The sequence below is a fragment of the Lepidochelys olivacea genome (assembly GCF_965140295.1).
Source record: "Lepidochelys olivacea isolate rLepOli2 genome assembly, chromosome: 11".
Taxonomy (NCBI): Eukaryota; Metazoa; Chordata; order Testudines; family Cheloniidae; genus Lepidochelys; species Lepidochelys olivacea.
The window spans coordinates 53,436,763-53,462,667 of NC_140421.1; the positions used below are offsets into that span (position 1 = coordinate 53,436,763).

The 25,905-nt window shown below is 44.7% G+C and overlaps 1 protein-coding gene across 5 annotated transcripts in view; it reads left to right on the forward strand.

Moving 5' to 3' along the window:
* Window positions 1-3,161: 3,161 nt before the first annotated feature.
* The window catches only part of MYO1B (myosin IB), a 185,098-nt gene continuing 162,354 nt past the window's right edge, over window positions 3,162-25,905 (forward strand). For 3 of the 5 annotated variants that reach the window (XM_084643732.1, XM_084643734.1, XM_084643736.1), the window contains exon 1: window positions 3,747-3,890. In XM_084643732.1, the coding sequence (XP_084499858.1) occupies window positions 3,819-3,890 (72 nt within the window). In that variant the 5' untranslated portion in view covers window positions 3,747-3,818. Of the gene's footprint in view, window positions 3,338-3,745; window positions 3,891-25,905 lie in introns of those variants that run through there. The other 2 variants (XM_084643733.1, XM_084643735.1) reach the window with 2 other exon arrangements.

The following is a 25,905-nucleotide window of genomic DNA, read 5'->3' on the forward strand; positions in this document are numbered from 1 at the left end:
TATTTTTTAACCTACAGTCTATCTAGACAAAAGGCAAATGGAAGGACTACATGGGAACCTCTCACACAGCTTAGAACATTCAACATATTTCTTTTTAAGTTTAAAAAGTGCATTGTGTCAAGGGTAGTGTAGGCAGGTCCGGATTACGGCAGGGGCTGCAGCCCAGCACCCCAGCTCAAAGGGGGCCCCGCAAAAATAAATCACAGGCAGCAGTCTCCAACTCCAGGCCGCTAAAAGTCTTGTAGTGCAGCGGGGCACTCAGGCAGGCTCCTCTGCATGCCGTGGCCACACGACACTCCTGGAAGCGGCTGGCTGCTAGCACGTCTCTGTGGCCCCTGGTGGGTGGGGGAGAGAGGGAGGCAGCTCCGCGCACTGCCCTCGCTCCCTGCACCATCCCCGCAGCTTCTGGCTAATGGGAGCCATGGGGACGGCACTTCGGGTGCGGGCAGCAGATGGAGACATGCTGTCTCCCTCTCTGAGGGGCCGCAGAGATGTGCTAGTAGCAAGCCACTTCCCGGGCATGGGACTTTGGCTGGCAGACACGCAGCCTGCCTGAGCCCTGCTGCGCAACGGGCCGGGAATTGCCTGTGGTAAGTGCCCCTGGTTGGAGCCTGTACCTCGCACCCCCTCATCTACCCCAACCCCCTGCCCCAGATTAGAATCCCCCTCCTGCACCCAAACTCCCTCCCAGACCCTGCACCCCACTCCCTTGCCCCCTCCTGCACCAAACTCCATCCCAGGAAAAAGACTTGTAGACAGGTGCCCCAAAAATCTAATTGCCCCAGGCCTACAGGAGAGTTAATCTGGCCCTGAATGTAGGAGATGAAAGGTATTCTAACACAGTAATTCTCAAACTTTTTTACTGGTGACCCTTTTCACATAGCAAGCTTCTGAGTGTGATACCCCCCGCCCAATTAAAAATGCTTTTAAAATATTTTTAACACCATTATAGAAGCTGGAGGCAAAGTGGGGTTTGGGGTGGAGGCTGACAGCTCGCAACCCCCCCATGTAAGAACCTTGCGACCCCCCTGAGTGGTCCCAACCCTCCATTTGAGAACCACTGTTCTAACACGAATAGGCCACAGGGACTCCTCTTTGTTTTTATTCGTTCCTCTCTTTACTATGTGATTCTGAGGGTGTTGAAACCACAGCTAAGGTAACATCTTTCCAATGAGGTTTGAGACAGGATTTCTATATCATGCTTACCAGAAGCTTATGCTTTACTTCCATGTGTTTGTAATCTACTCTATCTTTGCCATATCTAACTGAGCCTGGGTCACCGTAAAACTGAATCTGGCCTGTTTAAAAACTGCCCCAGCCAGGACAGAACTGAATAGTTCAACTCTTTTCAGTCACCTCAGATGGAGGTGGCATGTTCTAGATTTAACTAGAAAATACAGTATAATTTGCCTTTCACTGTATTTTTATACCACTACTATTTCACTGAAGTAAATGAATTACTTCAGGCTTATACTAGTGGAAATTAGTAGAGAATGAGTCCCACAACCCATTCACTTCCTTCTTTGAGGTTTTGACCTTACAATTCTTTTATACACCTGTTCAGCATTTTCCCTTTATTTTGCATATTATTTGGGTAGACTTAAAAAGCCAAACTGTGTTCATATAGTAAGAATCCAGGGCTAATCTATTAACCATTCTTTATGAAAGAGCATCTGATGTGAAACTTTGTTTTGGGGAATTCTGTCAGGCAGTCTGAATGCAATACTTAGGCCTAAATACTTCTCCAACTGCATAACCTGTTTTCTCTTCCTGCGGGGCAGTGGTTTTGTTTTTTTGGTAATGTGTTTATCTGAGTCACAATTGAGGTGTTACGATATCAGAATAAACTGGAATTGAGCTCAGGTGAGTTCAGTGAATGTTTTCCCTGGGTAAAAGACTGAAGGAATCAAGCCGTGTTTTGGCATAAATGATTTCTTCTACCAAGCAGTGGGACCTGTTCCTGCTCTGTGTGAAGTTAAGGGGAATTTTGCTACTGTCTTCAATGGGTGCAAGCTTCGGTCCTTATCTTTTAGAAACCTGTCATCTCTGCTAGGTTAGTATAAAACAGGGGTTCTCACACTTCATTGCACTGTGACCCTCTTCTGACAACAAAAATTACTACATGACCAAAGCCTGAGCCCGCCCAACCTCCGCTACTGTGGGTGGCGGGGAGTTGGGGGCAAAGTTGAAGCCCGCTGCCTTGGGTGTGGATGGGTTAAGCTGAAGCCTAAAGCCTTCAGCTCCGGGTGGATGGGTGGCTTGTAGCCTGAGCCCTGCCACCTACGGCTGAAGCCAAAGCCTGAGCCCTACCACACCCAGCCCCAGCCAGTCCAACCCCAGGCTTTGACCCTAGGCCCCAGCCAGTCTAACACCAGCTCTGGTACCCCCATTAAAACAGGGTGGTGACCCCCTTTGGGGTCCTGACCCACAGTTTGAGAACTGCTGGTATAAAAGAATCTGAAGCTGTGACTGCGTTTCCCTCCTCCTTGAGGTGGAAGTGTCTGGTATTTCATTGTTGTCTGACAAATAGTCACTAGAGTTGAACCCAACCCTGCGGTGATGCCCTGTATTGCACCTAGCGGCAGTGAGAGACCCACGGGCCCTGAGTCTCCGCCACACGCTGGCAGGCAGCAGGGCGCCCTTGTCCAGAGCAGGTCTTATCACTTTGGAGCCGGAGGGGAAGGCAAGAGGGAAATTCCCCCTTTTTACACTTTCCCAATGTTTGCTCCTTTCTACAGTTAGTCCCGATGAGGGGGGCACCGGGGCAAACCTCATGGCGACTTGTCCTTATTTCTATTTTGGACATGTGACCAGTGTCCCTCAGCCCCTGCGGGGGGGCAGGGGAAGCTCCCTAGACTAACTTATTTCCCAGCTTCTGAGCATCCCCCCGGCTGGACGGCAGGTGCCGAACGGGGGGCGCCCCCGCTGGAAACCTTGGCCCCCCGCCTCGCCCCTGGGACGGAGGGGAGCGGGGTTTCCGCGGCAGGGAGACGCGTCAGCTACGTCCCTCATCCCGCCTCACAGCGGGGCGCAGCTGCCCCGCGGGCTCCCGGCGCGGGCTCCCGGCCGCCCAGCGTGTGGGGCTGGAGCGCGGGTGAGCGTCGCGGTCAGGCCGCCGGGGGGCGCTGCGAGCCGCGGCCCGGCTGGGCGGCGGCCGGAGGTGCTGGGAGCGCCCCAGCCCCTTCCCAATCTCGGCCGCCGGCTGCCTCCGCCCTGCGCCGGGGTGGAGAGGGGGAGGGGCGTGGCCGGCGCCCCGTTCACTCGCAGGGGCAGAGCCGGAGAGCGGCTGCCGCGCGCCGGGCTGCGGGAGGGACGGAAGACGCCGCTGAGGGGAGAGGTACAGTGCGTCCCCCTCGCGCCGTGCCCCGCCGGCCGGCTGGGGGCGACCCCGGCCCCGCTGCCCTGGGGCTGCTGCGCGGGAAACGCGGCCGGGGCCGGGCTGGGGCCGGGGCCGAGAAGGGAACAAGGGGAAAAGATGGTTTTAGGGTTTGGGCGACGGGGTCAGAGGTTACGGAGCCAGCAATGCCGGCGCTGGTTGGGGGATCCCTCCGTTGCCCCGACCTGGCTTTCCATGCCCATGAGCACAGGGCACCCCGCACAGACACTTTTGCCGAGCTTGGGAGGACAAAGCTCCCGGAGGGGAGGGGAGCTGGGCAGGCGGGACTCTTCCAGGTGAAGCGATGTGTTGTGTGTGTCTGGGAGCTGGGAGCTCCCTCTGCGTGGAGCTGCCACCCCCCCATCTCCCGCCTGCCCTCTTTGTTTAGCCTCGGTGAAAGGGATTGTGTGTGTCCCGGCTCTTGTTTCCCCGCGGAGATGGGATGGATTCAGCTGGGATTGAAACCAGATTGAGAACCAGAGGAGACGTGCATCAGAGTTCTCCGGACCCTGGGGTGCGTGGTGTGGATGTGTGCGCGGGGGAGGTGGGGTTGTGAGTTGTAACGAGTCGTCTGTTAAAAGGGCTGTGTGTTTTCAGCGCCCTTGGGTCTTTGCTCCTTTGTGAAGAATGTGGCTGAATATTTACTGTTGCAACAAGTTACCTAATCGTTGCTATGTTGTTAATGTGCCACTCGGTCCGGCTGTGGCTGCTGAGATCAAACCCACCTGGTACTCACATAGCAGAGTGCTTTGCAGGCTCTGTATTCTTAAAAGGAAGGGAAGAGGCAAATATATTTGTGGCGACTTGGGCTAGACGGATAGAGGCAGCTGTTACAAAACTGTGTCCATAGGGTTAACTTCAACTGTGACACTAGAGCGAAAAACCCACTCTAAGGAATGTCTGGGAAAAACCCCTAAAAGAACACTAGATTGCTAAATGCATGAATCACAATATGTAACGTTTCATTGGAAATCTCTTCCAGAGATGACTCCTTCAAATAAAAGTATTTTGTTTGAAATGATATAGATGTGTTATGGCTTTCGTTAGCAAGTAGTGGATGGTTATAGACCTCTAGGAAGCCCAATTTAAGCATGAGCTTTGGTGTCCATAAGCATAAAGATGGTCCAGATTTTAAAAACAAATCCAAAATCAGTGTGTATTGCTTTTCTGGAGAGATCATTACATCTGCTTTTTGTTTTTTTAAAGCAGCTACCTCGTGTGGAAAGCTTCATTTAATTCCAATGAGAATAATTAGGCTTAGACTAATTTTTATACAGATACATCTATGAGGGAGAATTGCAGGAGGAGATTGTCATTATCTTAGAATGGAATTTAAAATTCCAAGAGCAGATAATCTTTAGGAGAGCACACTATTATTTGGGAAGGGCTTTCCAGACCTGCACGGTTGTGGAAATATCCCAAATGTACAGACTGTAATTTAGGTATGACATGAATTTTAAAGGGCAGGTTGGTCATGATAAAAATTGCCTGTGCATATTAAGTTGTGATATACCAGGATGCACTATTATACATCTGTTATGCTTGTGGCTTTTAAGGAGGGCATAGTGCTCCTTCCTAAGTGAATAGGATTACTCCCTCAGAAACAATGGCTACCCTTAGCAGGATCTTCTTATAATGAGGCAAACACTGCTGTAAAGGCACAGATACAGCATTTAGGGGTTCCTTGCACTTATTCCTTACACTTAAAATAATCATTGGTATATTAGTTGTGTACACATATGCACTCACTCTTCGCTGACAGCATGCTTGGTACACCACTGTGTTGATAAGGCATGGTCATTGGCTCAAAGAGCTAATGGAATATTAAATAAAATATACTTCAAGAGCTGTTAGCCTGTGTATTGGAAAGAAATGGTTGTTTGAAATAAGTCTAGGTTAGAAATTACTACTGGCAAACATCATAGGTCCAATAAAGTGGCTGACTTTTCAGTTTTAGTGTTGAGTCATGATTTTACCATATCCTGCTATCCTATTGTTAATTGTGAATTAAGGGTGGCATCAGGCTGCCCATCCTTCCCTGGGTGAATCATCACTTTGTCAAGTCCTGTATCAAAGGCAAGGTTTTCTCCAAGTTTTGCCAGGAGGTAAAAATAATCTGACACATTTGTTAAATTGGACTTCAAAAGTAGGCCACTTTGAAGTGTATTAAAACATAATAAAATTCCTCTGTTTATTTTATTTTATTTCCAGCTATCTCCAGTCTTCCTTCTGATTATAAATGTGACTTTATAATAGTCTTCTATGAAGCATACTGTTTCTGGCTTGATTCTGTGGTAAAACTTACTATTTTGTACCATCACAGTTATTCCCATAGCAATATACGGTGGTCAAAATTCAAGTCAGAATTTTCCAACAGTTACCACACCACGGTATCTTAGAGAACCACATTTCCCCCCCCCCATACTTAGAATAGAAGATGTTGCTGGTAACTACATGTTAATTGTTGGTGTGTATTGGATATTTTAATAGCTTCTTCTCTATATGGATACTATGAACAGGATTATGGCTTTTTCACAGGATTAAGCAGAAGATGAAGGAACTCTTAAAATATCTTCAAGAGGAAGCACAGGGACTCACTGGTTTAAAGCCTGTAATGTTTTCTGATGTAAGAGCCCCACTTCAGATCACATCTATGAGGAGGAAATAGGGACCAGAGAAGAGATGACAGAACATGGATTTAAGGTGGTTGAGTGTAGCTAGAGAATTACATTAGCCCTGTTAAAATGATTTTGCTTTACATTAAATTTAGGAGAGCAAGTGTACATCTCTGGGCCTTGTGCTTCTGTAGGAGGATGGGAGAAGAGAGGCAGGCAAATGAGAAGAGGAAGTGGGGGAGAGACACTGGAAACCTCAGCAAAGCCATTAACTTTTCCCACTGCATACTCATAAAGGGCTGCTGGCAATGTACAGAAGATGTCAGGGGTCTTCTTTCACACAATCCTCTGAGATCATCAAATTTCTCAGCTCTGTGGGAACAGAAGTTCTCCATGCTGGTTTCTGATCTCATCTTTCCCCAACAGCAGTAATAGCAGAAGTGGAGTAGCTTGGGAATCAGTGAGGAAAGTGGAAGAAAGGTAAAGTGGAACAGTCTGCAGGATAGTTTTTTGTAACCGTAGAATGAGCTGGTTGGTATAGCACATCTACCTCTTGATTTCACACTACATGTGGTCAGAAACTGGACAAATGCTTACACACTGGGGAACATTAAACAGTCTGGCAGTAGAGCACTGATCATATTTATGGCAGCTCAAATGTGAAATTGTCCCATAAATCTTACCTTATATTTCATTAATCCTTTTTTTTTAAGTTAACAAAGACCAAATTGAAATGAAAAACAACATTTTAGTGACTTATGTTTCAAGAGGTGGGGAATGTTCTGATTTCTAAAAGATGACAGGAAAAGCAAAAGCTTTACTGCTTCTTTATGAATATGCAGACTCACTATTTCCCTCCACCTTTTTACCTTTTAAAATATCAGCTACATGAGTCTTTTCCCCACTTTGCTGGGGGACAGTGGCACTATTTTAGGAGGACCAAAATGGTGATGTCCCAGCCCAGAAAGCTGTAACCTGATCTGCAGCTCCCCCTCCGCAAACAGGGAGGGGGAAGGGGAGGAGAAAGGGAGTAACAGCTCTGCTTACATCCTTAGAAATGAAGACCTGATATTTCTAATGTAAAGCTCAGACAGAAAACATTTTCTTAAAAACTTCAAGACACTTTATCACAAAGCAGCAGTAAAGGGCAACAATGGTTAATTTGTAGGGCTGTCAAGTGATTAAAAAAATAGAATACTATTTAATTAAATATATTTGGATGTTTTCTACATTTTCAAAAATATTGATTTCAATTACAACACAGAACACAGAGTACAGTGCTCACTTTATATTTATTTTTGATTACAAATATTTGTGCTGTAAAAAACCAAAAGAAATAGTATTTTTCAATTCACCTCCTACAAGTACTGGAGTGCAATCTCTTTATTGTGAAAGTTGAACTTACAAATGTAGAATTATGTACAAAAAATAACTGCATTCAAAAATAAAACAATGTAAAACTTTAGCGCCTACAAGTCCACTCAGTCCTATGTTTTTGCAGGAGATAATGCTGCCTGCTTCTTGTTTGCAACGTCACCTGAAAGTGAAAACAGGTCTTCGCATGCCACTGTTGTAGCTGGCGTCGCAAGATATTTACGTACGAGATGTGCTAAAGATTCATATGTCCCTTCATACTTCAACCACCATTCCAGAGGACATGCATCCATGCTGATGACGGGTTCTGCTCGATAACGATCCAAAACAGTGCAGACAGATGCAAGTTCACTTTCATCATCTGAGTCAGATGCCACCAGCAGAAGGTTGATTTTCTTTTTTGGTGGTTCGGGTTCTGTAGTTTCCACATTGGAGTGTTGCTCTTTTAAGACCTCTGAAAGCATGCGCCATACCTCGTCCCTCTCAGATTTTGGACAGCACTTCAGATTCTTAAACCTTGGGTCAAGTGCAGTAGCTTTTTTTAGAAATCTCTCATTGGTACCTTCTTTGCGTTTTGTCAAATCTGATGTGAAAGTGTTCTTAAAGCGAACATGTGCTGGATCATCATCCAAGACTGCTATAACGTGAAATATATGGCAGAATGTGGGTAAAACAGAGCAGAAGACCTACTATTCTCCCCCAGGAAGTTCAGTCAAAAATTAATTAACACATCATTTTTATAACGAGTGTCGTCAGCATGGAAGCATGTCTTCTGGAATGATGGTATGCATGGTAAGCATGAAGGGGCAAACAAATGTTTAACATATCTGGCATGTAAATATCTTGCAATGCTGGCGACAAAAGTCCCATGCGAACACCTGTTCTCACTTTCAGGTGACATTGTAAATAAGAAGGTGGCCACATTATCTCCCGTAAATGTAAACAAACTTGTTTATCTTAGCGATTGGCTGAACAAGAAGTAGGACTGAGTGGACTTGTAGGCTCTAAAGTTTTGCATTGTTTTATTTTTAAGTGCAGTTATGTAACAAAAAAATCTACATTTTTAAATTGCACTTTAATCATAAAGAGATTGCGTTATAGTACTTGTATGAGGTGAATTGAAAAATACTATTTATTTTGTTGTTTTTACAGTGCAAATATTTGTAATAAAATAATATAAAATGGGCACTGTACACTTTGCATTCTGTGGTGTTTAAATCAATATATTGGAAAATGTAGAAAAACATCCGAAAATGTTTAATAAATTTCAATTGGTATTCTGTTTAACAGTGCCATTAAAATTGCAATTAATCGCGATTAATTTTTTTAAGTTAATTGTGTGAGTTCACTGCGATTAATTGACAGTCCTATTAATTTGTGCTTAAGTTTCCAGAATCAGATGGTCAGAAGTGCAGATTTTTCTTTTGTACTGATGCTAATTGGAACAAGCTATATAGGTCATCACCACAGTCCAAATCCACAGGTGTTATGGAGAGCGTTGGGATTCCTGCCAGGGGGCCGTCTCTGAATTCTGTTTGGAGCTCCCATCTTTTGCTTCAGGTTTCGGTATTCGATAAATGTGAAGCACCTAGATCCGGCTTCTGGATGCTGGATTGGAACTTTTGTTTTCTTTTCCCACCACAGGGTGTATGTATGTTCAATATTAAACCCATCTCCCAAACGCCTTATTGTTTGTAGGCAGATGTGTGTGTATTTTTTTGCAGGGATGGGGGTGGGGGAAGCTATGCTCTTCTATTCCTGTGGATCCTCCAGGTTTTCTTGTGGTGGGTGTAACCGGGTCTTCTCTCAGCTGCCATAGGCTCCTGCCTCCATTCCCCCATTCTTAGGATTCTCACAATTGTGTGAGATACTTGTGCAAGTCCAACACCATTTCTGCAATCTTATTTATTAAAAGAATGCAGTTCATCTAAACAGCTGTCTAGTAATCCTTCCCTTTTTGATTAGGGGCACCTCTGCTGCGCTCACCATTGTACCCTATGACTGCAGGGCAATAGAAGGGGAACTTAACACCCCCCTCCCACTGGAATTCCTAGCTTGAACCTTAAACAAGTGTGTTAACTCCCATCAATACCTGTCTGCACTACCTCATCTGGGTTACTACTACAGGCCCCCTAATTCCCATTTAAGGGTCCCCCGCGCCTTCGTGCTTTTGTTCCTGCCCTCTCTGCAGGGAGCTTCGGCTAGTGTGGAGCCCCTTTCCAGTCCTCTCTGACTTTGGATCCCCTGTAGGTCTGCCTGTCCTCTAACCAACTCAGCAGGCTGCCTCTTAAGGTATGTATATCTGAACTGTGATTAAAAACCCGTGGCTGGCCCATGTCTGCTGACTTGGGCTCAGGCTAAGTGGCTGTTTAATTGCAGTGTAGAGTTCTGGGCTCTAGGACCCTATGAGGTGGGAGGATCCCAGAGCTCAGGCTGTGGACAGAGCCTGGAATTCTACACTGCAATTAAACACGCTTAGGTGGAGCCCCTGAGCTGGAGTCCGCTTGCATGGGCCAGCTGCAGGTGTTGCAGGGTAGACATACCCTTAGCCCTGGTCTACACTAGGACTTTAGGTTGAATTTAGCAGCGTTAAATCGATGTAAACCTGCACCCGTCCACATGATGAAGCCCTCTAGTTCGACTTAAAGGGCTCTTAAAATCAATTTCCGTACTCCACCCCTGACAAGTGGATTAGCACTTAAATCGGCCTTGCCGGGTCGAATTTGGGGTACTGTGGACACAATTCAATGGTATTGGCCTCCGGGAGCTATCCCAGAGTGCTCCATTGTGACCGCTCTGGACAGCACTCTCAACTCAGATGCACTGGCCAGATAGACAGGAAAAGAACTGCGAACTTTTGAATCTCATTGCCTGTTTGGCCAGCGTGGCAAGCTGCAGGTGACTATGCAGAGCTCATCAGCAGAGGTGACCATGATGGAGTTCCAGAATTGCAAAAGAGCTCCAGCATGGACTGAACGGGAGGTACGGGATCTGATCACTGTATGGGGAGAGGAATCCGTGCTATCAGAACTCCATTCCAGTTTTCGAAATGCCAAAACCTTTGTCAAAATCTCCCAGGGCATGAAGGACAGAGGCCATAACAGGGATCCGAAGCAGTGCCGTGTGAAACTTAAGGAGCTGAGGCAAGCCTACCAGAAAACCAATGGGGCGAGCAGCCGCTCCGGGTCAGAGCCCCGAACATGCCGCTTCTATGATGAGCTGCATGCCATTTTAGGGGGTTCAGCCACCACTACCCCAGATGTGTTGTTTGACTCCCTTCAATGGAGATGGAGGCAACATGGAAACAGGTTTTGGGGACGAAGAAGATGATGATGAGGTTGTAGATAGCTCACAGCAAGCAAGCGGAGAAACCGGTTTTCCCGACAGCCAGGAACTGTTTCTCACCCCGGACCTGGAGCCGGTACCCCCCGAACCCACCCAAGGCTGCCTCCTGGACCCGGCAGGCGGAGAAGGGACCTTTTAAAATACTATACATGGTTTAAAAGCAAGCATGTGAAAGGATTAATTTGCCCTGGCATTCGCGGCTCTCCTGGATGTACTCCCAAAGCCTTTGCAAAAGGTTTCTGGGGAGGGCAGCCTTACTGCGTCCTTCATGATAGGACACTTTACCACTCCAGGCCAGTAACACGTACTCAGGAATCATTGTACAACAAAGCATTGCAGTGTATGTTTGCTGGCATTCAAACAACATCCGTTCTTTATCTCTCTCTGTTATCCTCAGGAGAGTGAGATATCATTCATGGTCTCCTGGTTGAAATAGGGTGCTTTTCTTCAGGGGACATTCAGAGGAGCCCGTTCCTGCTGAGCTGTTTGCCTGTGGCTGAACAGAAATGTTCTCCGCTGTTAGCCACGGGGAGGGGGGAGGGTTGAGGGGGTAGCCACGCGGTGGGGGGAGGCAAAATGTGACCTTGTAACGAAAGCACATGTGCTATGTATGTAATGTTAACAGCAAGGTTTACCCTGAAAGAGTGTAGCCACTGTTTTATAAAATGTCTTTTTAAATACCGCGGTCCCTTTTTTTCCTTCACCAGCTGCATGTGTTTCAATGATCACAGGATCTTCTCCTTCCCAGAGGCTAGTGAAGATTAGAAAGAAAAAAAAAAACGCACTCGTGATGAAATGTTCTCTGAGGTCATGCTGTCCTCCCACACTGACAGAGCACAGACGAATGCGTGGAGGCAAATAATGTCAGAGTGCAGGAAAGCACAAAATGACCGGGAGGAGAGGTGGCGGGCTGAAGAGAGTAAGTGGCGGGCTGAAGACAGGGCTGAAGCTCAAATGTGGCGGCGGCGTGATGAGAGGAGGCAGGATTCAATGCTGAGGCTGCTGCAGGACCAAACCAGTATGCTCCAGTGTATGGCTGAGCTGCAGCAAAGGCAGCTGGAGCACAGACTGCCACTACAGCCCCTGTGTAACCAACCGCCCTCCTCCCCAAGTTCCATAGCCTCCACACCCAGACGCCCAAGAACGCGGTGGGGGGGCCACCGGCCAACCAGCCACTCCGCCACAGAGGATTGCCCCAAAAAAAGAAGGCTGACATTCAATAAATTTTAAAGTTGTAAACTTTTTAAGTGCTGTGTGGCATTTTCCTTCCTTCCTCCACCACCCCTCCTGGGCTACCTTGGTAGTCATCCTCCTATTTGTGTGATGAATGAATAAAGAATGCATGAATGTGAAGCAACAATGACTTTCTTGCCTCTGTAAGCAATGATTAAAGGGAGGAGGGGAGGGTGGTTAGCTTGCAGGGAAGTAGAGTGAACCAAGGGGTGGGGGGTTTCATCAAGGAGAAACAAAGAGAACTTTCACACCGTAGCCTGGCCAGTCATGAAACTGGTTTTCAAAGCTTCTCTGATGTGTACCGCGCCCTCCTGTGCTCTTCTAACCGCCCTGGTGTCTGGCTGCGCGTAACCAGCAGCCAGGCGATTTGCCTCAACCTCCCACCCCGCCATAAACGTCTCCCCCTTACTCTCACAGATATTGTGGAGCACACAGCAAGCAGTAATAACAGTGGGAATATTGGTTTTGCTGAGGTCTAAGCAAGTCAGTAAACTGCGCCAGCGTGCCTTTAAACGTCCAAATGCACATTCTACCACCATTCTGCACTTGCTCAGCCTGTAGTTGAACAGCTCCTGACTACTGTCCAGGCTGCCTGTGTACGGCTTCATGAGCCATGGCATTAAGGGGTAGGCTGGGTCCCCAAGGATACATATAGGCATTTCAACGTCCCCAACAGTTATTTTCTGGTCTGGGAATAAAGTCCCTTCCTGCAGCTTTTGAAACAGACCAGAGTTCCTGAAGATGCGAGCGTCATGTACCTTTCCCGGCCATCCCACGTTGATGTTGGTGAAACATCCCTTGTGATCCTCCAGAGCTTGCAGCACTATTGAAAAGTATCCCTTGCGGTTTATGTACTCGCGGGCTTGGTGCTCCGGTGCCAAGATAGGGATATGGGTTCCGTCTATGGCCCCACCACAGTTAGGGAATCCCATTGCAGCAAAGCCATCCACTATGACCTGCACATTTCCCAGGGTCACTACCCTTGATATCAGCAGATCTTTGATTGCGTGGACTACTTGCATCACAGCAGCCCCAACAGTAGACTTGCCCACTCCAAATTGATTCCCAACTGACCGGTAGCTGTCTGGTGTTGCAAGCTTCCAGAAGGGCTATCACCACTCGCTCCTCAACTGTGAGGGCTGCTCTCATTTTGGTATTCATGCGCTTCAGGGCAGGGGAAAGCAAGTCACAAAGTTCCATGAAAGTGCCCTTATGCATGTGAAAGTTTTGCAGCCACTGGGAATCGTCCCAGACCCGCATCACTATACGGTCCCACCAGTCTGTGCTTGTTTCCCGAGCCCAGAATCGGTGTTCCACAGCATGAACCTGCCTCATTAGCACCATGATGCATGCATTGGCAGGGCCCATGCCTTCAGAGAAATCTGTGTCCATGTCCTGATCACTCACGTGACCGCGCTGACATCGCCTCCTCGCCCGGTATCGCTCTGTCAGTTTCTGGTGCTGCATATACTGCTGGATAATGCGTGTGGTGTTTAATGTGCTCCTAATTGCCAAAGTGAGCTGAGCGGCCTCCATGCTCGCCTTGGTATGGCGTCCGCACAGAAAAAAGGTGCGGAACGATTGTCTGCCGTTGCTCTGACGGAGGGAGGGGCGACTGACGACACTGCTTACAGGGTTGGCTTCAGGGAGCTAAAATCAACAAAGGGGGTGGCTTTACATCAAGGAGTGTTTCAGGCAGGACTTCACGGAGGGTTCCAATAAGAAATGGTGCACCTAAGTTATTGTTCTTATTGGAACAAGGAGGTTAGTCTGGCCTCTGATTGATACATGGCTAGATTTACCTTGCTGCACCTTCTCTGTGAGTGACTGAAGTGTGACCTAGAGGAATGAGTCCCCTAGACGGGGTGGGGGTGGGGGGTAAGAAAATGAGTACAAAACAAATCTGGTCTATTTCTTGTTTTGATCCACTCTATCTATCTTTTACATCTTTGGCTGGCAGCAGACGGTGTAGAAGGACTGCATGCCATCCACATCTCATGGCTGCTCGGCAGAAGATGGTGCAATACGACTGCTAGCCATCCTCATCTCTTGCCTGCCCGGCAGAAGATGGTGCAATATGACTGCTATCCATCCTCATCTCTTGCCTGCCTGGCAGAAGATGGTACAGTACGACTGCTAGCAAGCCGTATCGCCTGCCTGCTCACCATAAGACGGTTCAATAGGACTGACTGCAGGACTAAAGAGAATGACCTGGCCAAGTCACTCCAAATTTAGTCCCTGCGCCCATGTCTGCCTAGGCGCTCCTGGCTGATGTGGCCAGGAGCACCTTGGACATGACGATGACGGCTACCAGTCCTATTGCACCGTCTGCTGCCAGAAGGCAATGGGTTGCTGCTACTGTGTAGCAATGCAGTACCGCGTCTGCCAGCACCCAGGAGACATAGGGTGACGGTTACCTGAGCAGGCTCCATGCTTGCTGTAGTATGGCGTCTGCACAGGTAACTCAGGAAAAAAGGCGTGAAACGATTGTCTGCCCTTGCTTTCACGGAGGGAGGGAGGGAACGGGGCCTGACGATATGTACCCAGAACCACTCGCGACAATGTTTTAGCCCCATCAGGCATTGGGATCTCAACCCAGAATTCCAGTGGGCAGCGGAGACTGCAGGAACTGTGGGATAGCTACCCGCTGTGCAACACTCCGGAAGTTGATGCTTGCCTCGGTACTGTGGAAGCACTCTGCCGAGTTAATGCACTTAATGCACTTAGAGCATTTTCTGTGGGGACACACACACTCGAATATATAAAACCGATTTCTAAAAAAACCGACTTCTATAAATTCGACCTTATTCCGTAGTGTAGACATACCCTTAGAGGAAACACCATATGCAGGCTGTTAGCACATGATGCTTGATCACCTGAGCCAACCGCTAACCCACACCCATCACTAGCAGGCAGATAACTCCATAACAGATGGGGCTGAGCCCAGCTCCTTTTAAAAGGCCAGCCCAGCCTTTGAAAGCGGAGCTCTTCCTTGAATAGATCCAGATTTTGCTTCTACTTAGTTTCCCAAGAAGCAGAGCAAAATTTACATGATTCTTGCCACTTTCATGGTTGTCCTCAAGCTTTGAAGAGCAGCTGTAAAGCTGACTAGTTCAACTCAGTTATTGCATGGAATTGTCTGAAGATTCAAGAAGACAATTGTTATACCAGTTACCCATCCAGATGTGCCTCAGATCTAATTTTTTCTCCCACGAGGACAAGAAACGTAATTTTCTTTTTGATGAATGCATAAATCCTGCAGAAACTGGTAACCTGTGTCTTCCCTTCTCATCAGGGAAAGTTTGTGATCTGTGTTGTGTCTAAACTTGTGGTTATTTCATGGTATGTTCTGATCATGCTAGTAACCTTGTAGTGGTGATGAAAAGCATTGTTTCATTCTAACAGTCTGTCAAAGGATGTCAAGTATCAGGGGGTAGCAGTGTTAGTCTGTTTCTTTCCCACCACTCCCACGAACATGGTACGGTTCTGCTGTGATCTGGAAGCCTTCTTTCGTCGTCTCCAATTTACGGAATATTTTCAACACTGAACAGTGCACTCACCCACAGGAACCCTCCTACCAACACTACAAGAAGAAGAATTTTGCGTGGACTCCTCCTGACGGTCGAAATGACAGATTGGACTTCTACATAGAGTGCTTCTGCAGACGTGCACAGGCTGAAATTGTGAACAAGCAGCATCACTTCCCCCATAACCTCAACCCTATGGAATGTAATGCCATCCACAGCCTCAGAAACAACTGTGACATTATAATCAAAGGGGCTGACAAAGGAGGTGCTGTAGTCATAATGAACAGGTTGGATTATGAACACGAGGCTGCCAGGCAACTCTCCAACACCACATTCTACAGGCCACTATCCTCTGACCCCACTGAGGAGTACCAAAAGAAACTACATCATCTGCTCAAGAAACTCCCTGCTATAGCATGGGAACAAATCTACACGGGCACACCGTCAGAGCCCCGACCAGGGGTATTCTATCTGCTACCCAAGATCCATAAACCTGGAAACCCTGGACACCCCATCATCTCAGGCATCGGCACTCTTACAGCAGGATTGTCTGGCTATTTGGATTCTCTCCTCAGACCCTATGCTACCAGCACTGCTAGCTATCTTCGAGACATCACTGACTTTCTGAGGAAACTACAATGAATTGGTGATCTTCCTGAAAACACCATCCTGGCCACCATGGATGTAGAAGTTCTTTATACCAATATTCCACATAAGGATGGACTACAAGCTGTCAAGAACAGTATCCATGTTGAGGCCATGGCACACCTGATGGCTGAGCTTTGTTACTTTGTCCTCACCCACAACCATTTCAGATTTGGGGATAACTTATACGTTCAAGTCAGTGGCACTGCTATGGGTACCTGCATGGCCCCACAGTATGCCAACGTTTTTATGGATGACTTACAACAATGCTTCCTCTGCTTTGTCCCCAGTGCCCCTCCTCTACTTGCGCTACACTGATGACATCTTCATCATAAGGACCCACAGGAAGGAGGCCCTTGTAGAACTCCACCTGGATTTCAACAGTTTCCACTCCACCATCAACCTCAGCCTGGACCAGTCCACACAAGATATCCACTTCCTGGACGCTACAGTGCAAATAAGTGGTGGTCACATAAACACCACCCTATACCGGAAATCTACTGACCGCTATACTTACCTACATGCTTCCGGCTTCCATCAAGGACACATCACACGATCCATTGTGTACAGGCAAGCCCTGAGATACAACCGAATTTGCTCCAATCCCTCAGACAGAGACGAACAACCTGAAGCAAATACTCACCAGCAACTGCACACAACACCACAGAAACACTGACCCAGGAACCAATCCCTGTAGCAAACCTCGTTGCCTACTCTGTCCCTATATCTACTCTCGCGACACCATCAGAGGACCCAGCCACATCAGCCACACCATTAGAGGCTCATTCACCTGCATGTCTACTAATGTTATATATGCCATCATGTGCAAGCAGTGTGCCTCTGCTATGTACATTGGCCCAACCGGACAGTCCCTGTATAAAAGAATAAACAGACAGAAATCGGACATCAGGAATGGTAATATACAGAAGCCAGTAGGAGAACACTTAAATCTTCCTCGACATTCGATAACAGATTTGAAAGTAGCTATACTTGAACAAAAAAACTTTAGAAACAGACTTCAAAGAGAAACAGCAGAACTAAAATTCATTTGCAAATTTAGCACCATTAATTTGGGCTTGAATAGGGACTGGGAGTGGCTGGCTCATTACAAAAGCAGCTTTGCCTCTCCTGGAATTGACACCTCCAAATCTATTATTGGGAGTGGACTACATCCATCCTGATCGAATTGGCCCTGTCAGCACTGGTTCTCCACTTGTGAGGTAATTCCCTTCTCTTCATATGCCAGTATATTTATGTCTGCATCTGTAATTTTCACTCCATGCATCTGAAGAAGTGGAGTTTTTACCCACGAAAGCTTTTGCTCAAATAAATCTATTAGTCTTTAAGGTGCCACCGGACTCCTTGTTGTTTTTGTCAAAGGATGGATACACTTGGCAACTTCTGACAGAGGTAATTCTAAAGCGAAAAACCTAAAATATAAGCCTGGTCTAGACAGAATAGCAGGAATGACTCACTTGGGAATAGTGTGGACAAGAGGAAAGGATGGGATCCTCTCTGTCCTAATGAAAAACTTGGAAGGAAATGAACAATTCCACACTTTGGATTGAAAGCAATCAACATATGGGGTTTAAATCTAGGTAAGCAGACAGAAAATTCAGTAAACAAACTGAAGGATGAAGATAGGGAGCCCATATATCCGGAATTTGCCAACAGTGAAGGCAAGAAATGTTTAGCATGTCAAAGGCTTTTTGAGATTTGGAGGTGGGGGGTGGGAGCAGAGTGCTCCTTTATTTATACTATGCTGCCTCTGACTGCTTTGGTGTAGGTGTACTGCTCGTTTCAGTCCTAAACATCTTCATAATCTCTGCCTTGCCCTCTCCCTGGAAGAGGGAATGTTGCTGGAGTGGACATAAGTAGCATTCCTATGCCATTGGGCAAGATGACCGGATATAGGGAAAGAGTGGGTGTGATAAAGGGACAAGGGTGTGTGTGGTGGGAGACAGAACGGGAAGGTGACAATTAGAGAAGCTCAGCAGAAGGGTGCGATAGTGGGTACAATAGTATTGAAACAATTCAGTGAAAATTTCTCAATATTCAAACAATGGAAAACCGAGAGGTGCTTATTTTTTTACTACCATCAGCAGAAAGCTGTTGTTTTTAATTGCTTGTGAAAGGTGCCAGATTAACTGCACTGGACTGTGTTAATCTACAGCATGGTCTGGAAAAATACAAGCTTCCCTACCCCAGCCCACAGATCTGCTTTGGAAACTCTCTGTTGTCCTCCTTCGCCTCTCCTTATTTCTATCCCTTTACTCATCCTCTCTACCACTTGCACCTTCTACAGTGGCACTAAGAATTATTAACAGGAAAGATTAAACTGAAGTAATGACTATAAGAATGAAAAACTTGTATCAAATAAATAGTAAGAGATTAAGGTTCATAGACCCAAAACCTGGCCAATTTTTTCTTTCTTGGTTGGAGTCCTTAAAATGTTTTCCCCTCCCCTAGCATGTGAACATAAGTACAGGTTACTGTTTATATTTTTAAAAAGCAGCAGCCGTAAGGTTTCCAGTGAACACAGGAAATGGAGAGGATATATTATGCTGATACTGTACTGAGATGATCTGTCATTTAGATGATCCTGCAAATTATTAACCTGAAACTTAAAAAACAACTGTAGACACCTGTGTGTGATACTTTTTGCACAAAGGCTTCTGAAAAACTTATGAGCAAAGTAGAAGGAATTGATTCAGTACTTTAATTCACCTGTGTTGAAACCACTTCCTAGAGTTAGAGCCTAATATGGCCTCTAGTAGATCATTGAATAAGGGGTTGGCTGGATGCCACAATTAGAGAAAGTTAGTATTGCTGCTGTTAGGTAAATCTTGTCCTGCTGTGAAATTGACAATAATCTGGTCAATTTCCCTCTTCTGTAGCTTTGCAAAGCAATAAATGTTGTACCAATAAAATAAAAACCAGCAGGATCTTATTAAAGGGAAAAAGGCAAAATACCACATTTATTGTGAATACAGAAAGAATCATAGTAAGCAGTTAGTTATAGCTATAACATTCCATTCAATCTCATATTTATTCACACATTCATTCATACAAACACACACACACAGGTTCTGCAAGGTTGTTATCATAGTTACCAGCCTTAGAGTTGCTCATGCCAAGCCACTGGCCAGGTGGCCTGGACATGAGGAGGGAGCAGGGCCTTGTCAGATGCTCATCTGATGCTCCTGGAAGTTGGTTTGCAGAATCAGACCCCAAAGTTCTCACTTTTTAGAGTCTATTTTTATAGGAATTTCTTCCTATGCCAGTCTATGGGAATTGCTTCATCATGCTGTTGCTGAATCAATCGCAGATAGCACATTCCTGACGGCTCCAAGATGTTATCTTGTTCTTTGGTTCTCCCATTCTTGAGGCTGTTGGGTGGATTCCAGTCTGCCCTCCGGGGGGGTCCTCTGGTTATTTCCACTTGACGCCTTCTTCAGCCGATGGACACTGGATTCTTAGGCTGGTACCTCCCTGATCATTCACTTATTATCCACACCGAGCATCCATCCACATACATCCTCTATCTCTATTTTAATCACAATTGTTAATACAACAAAAGGGCGGGGAGTCTCTGGGTGCTGTTTCTGTTAGAGTATTGCTTTGAGTCTCTCTCTCTGTGAATTGCTTTGAGAACAGGCTCTGTCTTAGAACGTACTAACACAATTAGCAGCTTGCAAGTTTCACACATAGAGGGAGAGAAACAGTACCAAAAACCAAGAGACCTCTTAATTAGTAATACCCTGGAATTTAAACTATGGGGAATCAAACTCATTTGTGATTGTAATACAGAACTTGTTTAATATGATCCAACATAATCACTGAGGCTAGGGGATGAAGAGGCTGCTTGAGACACCCTCTTCTCCCATTACTACAGCTACCAGGCTTAGGAATGTAGTGAAGATCTCCCACTCTCCAAGGAAGCTACCAGAAGTCTTTTGGTTTAGGGTGGGGAGCAAAAATAGGACAGGAATGCTCCTTCTAGCTGCTTGAGAGATTGGGCAGTGGATTCATGTTTACCAGATGCCTACTGATGCACCTGAGCCTAGCATCCTGCTAGGAATCCCAGCAACTCTTTTCCAGCAATGGAACTGTGTGGGGAGGTTGCCTCTAGACAATGGAGGGAGGGAAGAAGGGGGTAGGGATAGAGAGAAGAGTCTCTTTAGATTATGACCTGGCTAGTAGGTTTAGCCAGATAGTCCACAAAATTTTACCAGACCCTCAGCAACTGATGTGTGAGGGGATGAGTGGATGCATGTGGGTGCACGGGGGTAATTGAGACGTTACAACAGAGAAGTATGTATTTGGGGGTGAGATTTTTTGGAGGATAATTATCCTCTTATCTAAGAGGATGGAGAGAGAGAGAATGAAAAGAGGAAATAGACATTGTAAACAATGCAAGAAAGAGAAAAGTAGATGGAAGGCAGGGAAGGAAAGAAGATACAAGAGGTAACTGATGTTTTTAAAAGACCAGTTGAATAGAAAGTTGTTTGATAGCTAAACATAATATAGATAGGTTTCAGAGTAACAGCTGTGTTAGTCTGTATTCGCAAAAAGAAAAGGAGTTCTTGGGGCACCTTAGAGACTAACCAATTTATTTGAGCATAAGCTTTTGTGAGCTACAGCTCACGTCATCGGATGAAGTGAGCTGTAGCTCACGAAAGCTTATGCTCAAATAAATTAGTTAGTCTCTAAGGTGCCACAAGTACTCCTTTTCTTTTTGATAATATAGATAGTAATGCTGTTTTCAGATGCTGCTGGTGCTCCCCACCCTATTGCTCTGTCTTACATTGACTTCTGCTTCTTTTCCTGGTGCTGGGTGAGGCTGGAGGGGTCAGCTGGGAGTCTGTCGTTCCTGTCTGGTGTGTGTGCGGTGTTGCGGGGGAGTTGGAGGAATGTCTTTATTTTCCAGTCCATAAGTTATACTGACATAACTGGTAGTGTAGTCACAAGACTGCCAACCTCCATGGAACAGAAATCAGTGTGCAGCACAAACAGTCATGGAAAAGTATGGCAGGGAAACAGATCTGTAATAGCTTTTAAAACTAATGTCTGAACTGTAATGTTTCTGAAGTCACCTATCTACTAGGGTGATGTGCTTATAACCAATGCCTGTTCAACCATTGGCTTTTTCACAAAGGGACCAATTTTGTCCAGGTGTCAAAATATATTAATAGATTAATAGAATTTTTTTGTCATAGACGTTTGCGGTCTTTCTTTGACAGTAATATCCTGGTTTTATGCAGAGCACCTGACTTGCTCAGGCCATGGAGAGGGAACCACTTCCTTCCCCACCCCTGTAACCCTTCTTGTCTCTTATAACCAATGTTGTCCATGGGAAAGAGCTGAAAAGAGTTCTGGGTTCTTGAGGGTTGGGAGGAGGGAGCGAAGGGCCAATCAGTGTGCTCCTTTTAGTGGCAGATTCCCCATTTGGCTCTCCTTGCAGCTAGCGAAGCCGTTTGAACTGTTTTGAAGCAGTGAATTAGCCTCTTGCATCCTACTCCACAGTTCATCTGTCCCACCTGCCCTCTCGAAGATGGATGGCACTGCAGGTACCCACTAGAGCTGGTGGGCTGGGTTGCCAGGGAGTGGGTGTGTTTCAGGATTGATAGATTGGATTGCATGAATGTGAGGTCTGTTAACGATCTTTGGTGGGGAGCTGTGTCAGGATATTGGTGGTTGTCTGTCCTCTTACGTTATACATACCAAATGTGGAAATGAACAATTGAAAAGCTACTGTCAGAAGGTACTTGTGTCTGTGTAAGTTCCTGGCTTTACTTTGGACAATTAGTTCTTGCACAAGTGTATAGTTAAATGGAGATGAGGGACATGTTGCGTCCAATCCCTCATATAGCTGGGACGGATTGAGATCAGAGCTCACCATTCAAGGACTGGTGGTGAGAGGGATTGGATCGTGCTCAGAGAGGGATCAATATCTTTCCATGGGATATGGATTTTCTGAAGGATCAGTAATTTGGTTAGCTTGGTGTCCAATGGGGAGAAAAGCTTGATCTATTGGTACACTGAAGGTATTAAGCAGCGTGAGGTTTATGCGTGTGGTATCCTTCCCTCCCATCCCCAGATGGCTTCAGTGTTTGGATGTTTATTACAGCTGTGGCCTGTCTTTTTTTTTTTTTGTCATCTTCATTCACATTCCTCAGATGTCTTTGACTGTTGTCATCTACTTAGCGCTTGACAGAAGAGTAAATGTTTCAAAACAACATTCATGGATTTGACAGCAAGATTGCCAATGACTGTAATACACTTTTATCATATAAGGACCTACCTTGAGTGACCTGTCACTGTTGTTCTATGGCAAATAGAAACTTCTAATTCCAGCTATCCCGTGTTGCACAGAGGTGTGCGGTTAGCACTGAATGGATAAAGGAATGATTTGCTCTCTATGTGTGTGTAAAAGGAAGTAAAAGTATTAATTTTTATTATTGTAGGAGTGTAAGTGAAGCATATGGCTTCATGTTGAATGTAATATGTCTCCCAAAGGAGGGAGGCCTCACTTGGAAAAAATGTGTTGACTGTGTGTGGTGAAGACTGGCCATTAATATATAATAATGTGCCAGGATCTGCTGTTGGTGGGTCTTTGAACATGAACTCTGGCCTGCTAGCAGGCCAAAGTTATGACACCTAAAATAAACAAAGGTTTCCTAGCTTGGTGTATGTGGCTCTGTTCTTCAACAGTTATGCAAACATAACCTTTGAATCAGGCATGACATAAAAAATTAGCACTAAATTTAAGAGCAGTTTGAAAGATTAAGGTAACTAGTTAAAAGGGCATCCCCTCTGTACTGAAATTCAGCTATACAACCAATAGTAGTAAAAACTAGTATTTGTATTTTCTTAACTGACTGTCTTCCAGGTGTTTAATGTTCTATACTAAATACCTGTCTGGCCTAAAAAAATTGCGTAGTTCAAATGGCACTGTCAACCAAATATCTAGTCTGTAATTTTAAAAAAACACATATTTTAAAGTTAGTTTTAGGTTTGACATCTGTCCCTAATGTAGTTTTACAATCTCATTTTGCTATTCTCTAAAAGGATTTATTTTTGACTTTTTCTAAGTGGAGAGACCCACATAAACAAATTGACTGAGACTACTGTGAAGTGGTTCTATTTTTTAAAAATGCATTTAAGTGTACAAAGAAAACAAACTATCATTAAAAAAAGAGAAATATTCTTTTAATGTTTTTCCAGTCTGAGGTGTTGCTTCTAACAATGTAGGATTAAAAATGCACACACTTTTTTTTTTTTAAATTGATGTCAAGTTTATTTACTGGAGATTAGAATGTTTACAAAATTCTTCAGTTAAAATATGGCTAAAGAAAGTTTAAAAGTAAATATTCTCTGTGGAATGGCTTCTGCTCCTAAAGAAGTCAGTGGGAATTTTGCCATGGTCCATGGAGCAGGATTGAGCCCATTACTAGGGAGCTGTTCCCAGCTATACAGAAAATGGGAAGGGGGAGAGGGAAAGTAACCAATGCACTCACGTTTGCTTTTTGGGGTAACTTAAAATAGAAAAACTATATTCAGGGTTCAGAATAAGCTGCTGCAAAAAAAGGTTACACCACACCTACAATCTTTTAAATCTATTGGTATAATTCAAAACTTAAATGGAATTTACCCAGCATGTAAGCAGAGCCTAAAACATCTTTGATATTTTAAGAATACCTTTTAATAGGTGCTGAAAAAGGGCTGTCAGGCTGATATTTCAGTAGCAAGGAGCCTCCTCAAAGCCTCCCAAGCCAGAGTAACCAGCAGAGATCTCTTTTAAAGTAAAGATACAAACCACTGAATTAGGAAACGGACCAACAACCTAATATAGTAACTGGTGGTAACTAGATATTGTGTACATATAATAAATATGCAAGTAATTTGAAAAATTACACATACAGGAGAATAAAATGAAAGTGTTTTATCTAGACCAAAAAAGTAATCTTATTCTAAGGAGTATCCATTTTAATATTAATCTATATAACAGATATCAGAAAGAAGCATAGGACAAATGTAAATAGCATTGTTTACCCTTAAGCACTCAATTAATATTCAGTCAGTTAAGAGCAGGAGGGAAAAAAACCTTTGTTTAGTACATATAACTCTCATGGCCTTTGCCTTTTGTGGTTAAATAAAAAACATCTTGTCATTTTTCTCAACATGTTTATATCACAAAAAGATATCAATAAAGCACCCAGGGGCAATCCCTGAGAACATACAACTCTCTTGGGGAGTCTGCCATCACAAGTTAAATGGAGTAGGAGTTATTTATCCAATGTAATTTAAAATTCTAAATAAAAAATTACGATAACCTGAATCACCTCAAAGATGTTAAGTTTTAATCCTCATTAAAGTCAATGAGTGACATACATTTTCAGTAAAATAACCAATACACTTCTCTCTGAAGTCTAGTTTTTCTAAACTCCCAAATATGTTCAGTCCCTATAAAATTTAAACTACTTAAAACGATGATTCAGTTCCTTAGCAACTGGGAAGGTAATATTACTCCTCATAATTGCAGACCTGTGGTCAGTAATATATATTTTAATTGGCCTCTCATGTATATGACAAACCACAAGCACATGTAAGCCTGCAAATTACTTAATCAGTGCCATATAATTTTTTTCAGGCTATAGAGATTTGTTTTTCAGTTAAAGGGCTGCTGTGAATCTTTAATGGTCTGCAGAGTAATTTTCTCTGTGGCTCTGAAAGAATTGTAGTATAAGTAGCCATCACTGATTATAGTCAAGGTTGCATAGCAGTTTTCAGTCTAATCTCCTCTTTTCATTTACTTAGAATACAATAGTTCTGCTATGAATAGAAAGTATATTTTTCGCTCAGAAAAACGTATGCAATTTTGAACAGCTCTGTGATTAAAATGTGATTAAAATCAATTAAAAGTTGAAGTTTGACGTGGAAATTACTTGCACTGAGAAGAAAACTAGTTTTGATTAGAGCAAGTTATGAGCCTCTGAAAAATGCATACCGTCCATACATTTTGCATTGTTCTTTCATTATTCTTGTAAAGCGTTCTTCAAATGATGATAAATTGTGTTTTGCACATAGTGAGTCCATAACTTACATAGTACAGCTGTTACTCCTCTTTCATTTACCTTCCAAAATGTGCAGGGGACTACTTTAAATTGGGCTTCTGTGTATTTGTAAGATGTGCAGGAGGCAGCCCATTTCTGGTGCACCTTGAGAGCTTTGAAACCCCGAAGGTGGACAGAAGAGGGGTTGCAGGGTACTTCAAGCACATAGGATAGTGAACTTTAAGAGAGTTTAGTTAAATACTTCTAGTTATGGAATTTACCTGAGCTACTATCAATTGTTTGCAAGTGAATAGGTCTTAAATATCTTGAAAAATATAGGTTTTAGAGTAATAGCCGTGTTATTCTGTATTCGCAAAAAGAAAAGGAGTACTTGTGGCACCTTAGAGACTAACCAATTTATTTGAGCATAAGCTTTTGTGAGCTACAGCTCACTTCATTGGATGCATACTGTGGAAAGTATAGAAGATCTTTTTATACACACACAAAGCATGAAAAAATGGGTGTTTACCACTACAAAAGGTTTTCTGTCGCCCCACCCCACTCTCCTGCTGGTAATAGCTTATCTAAAGTGATCACTCTCCTTACAATGTGTATGATAATCAAGGTGGGCCATTTACAGCACAAATCCAGGGTTTAACAAGAACGTGTGTGGGGGGGGGGCGGGTAGGAAAAAACAAGGGGAAATAGGTTACCTTGCATAATGACTTAGCTAC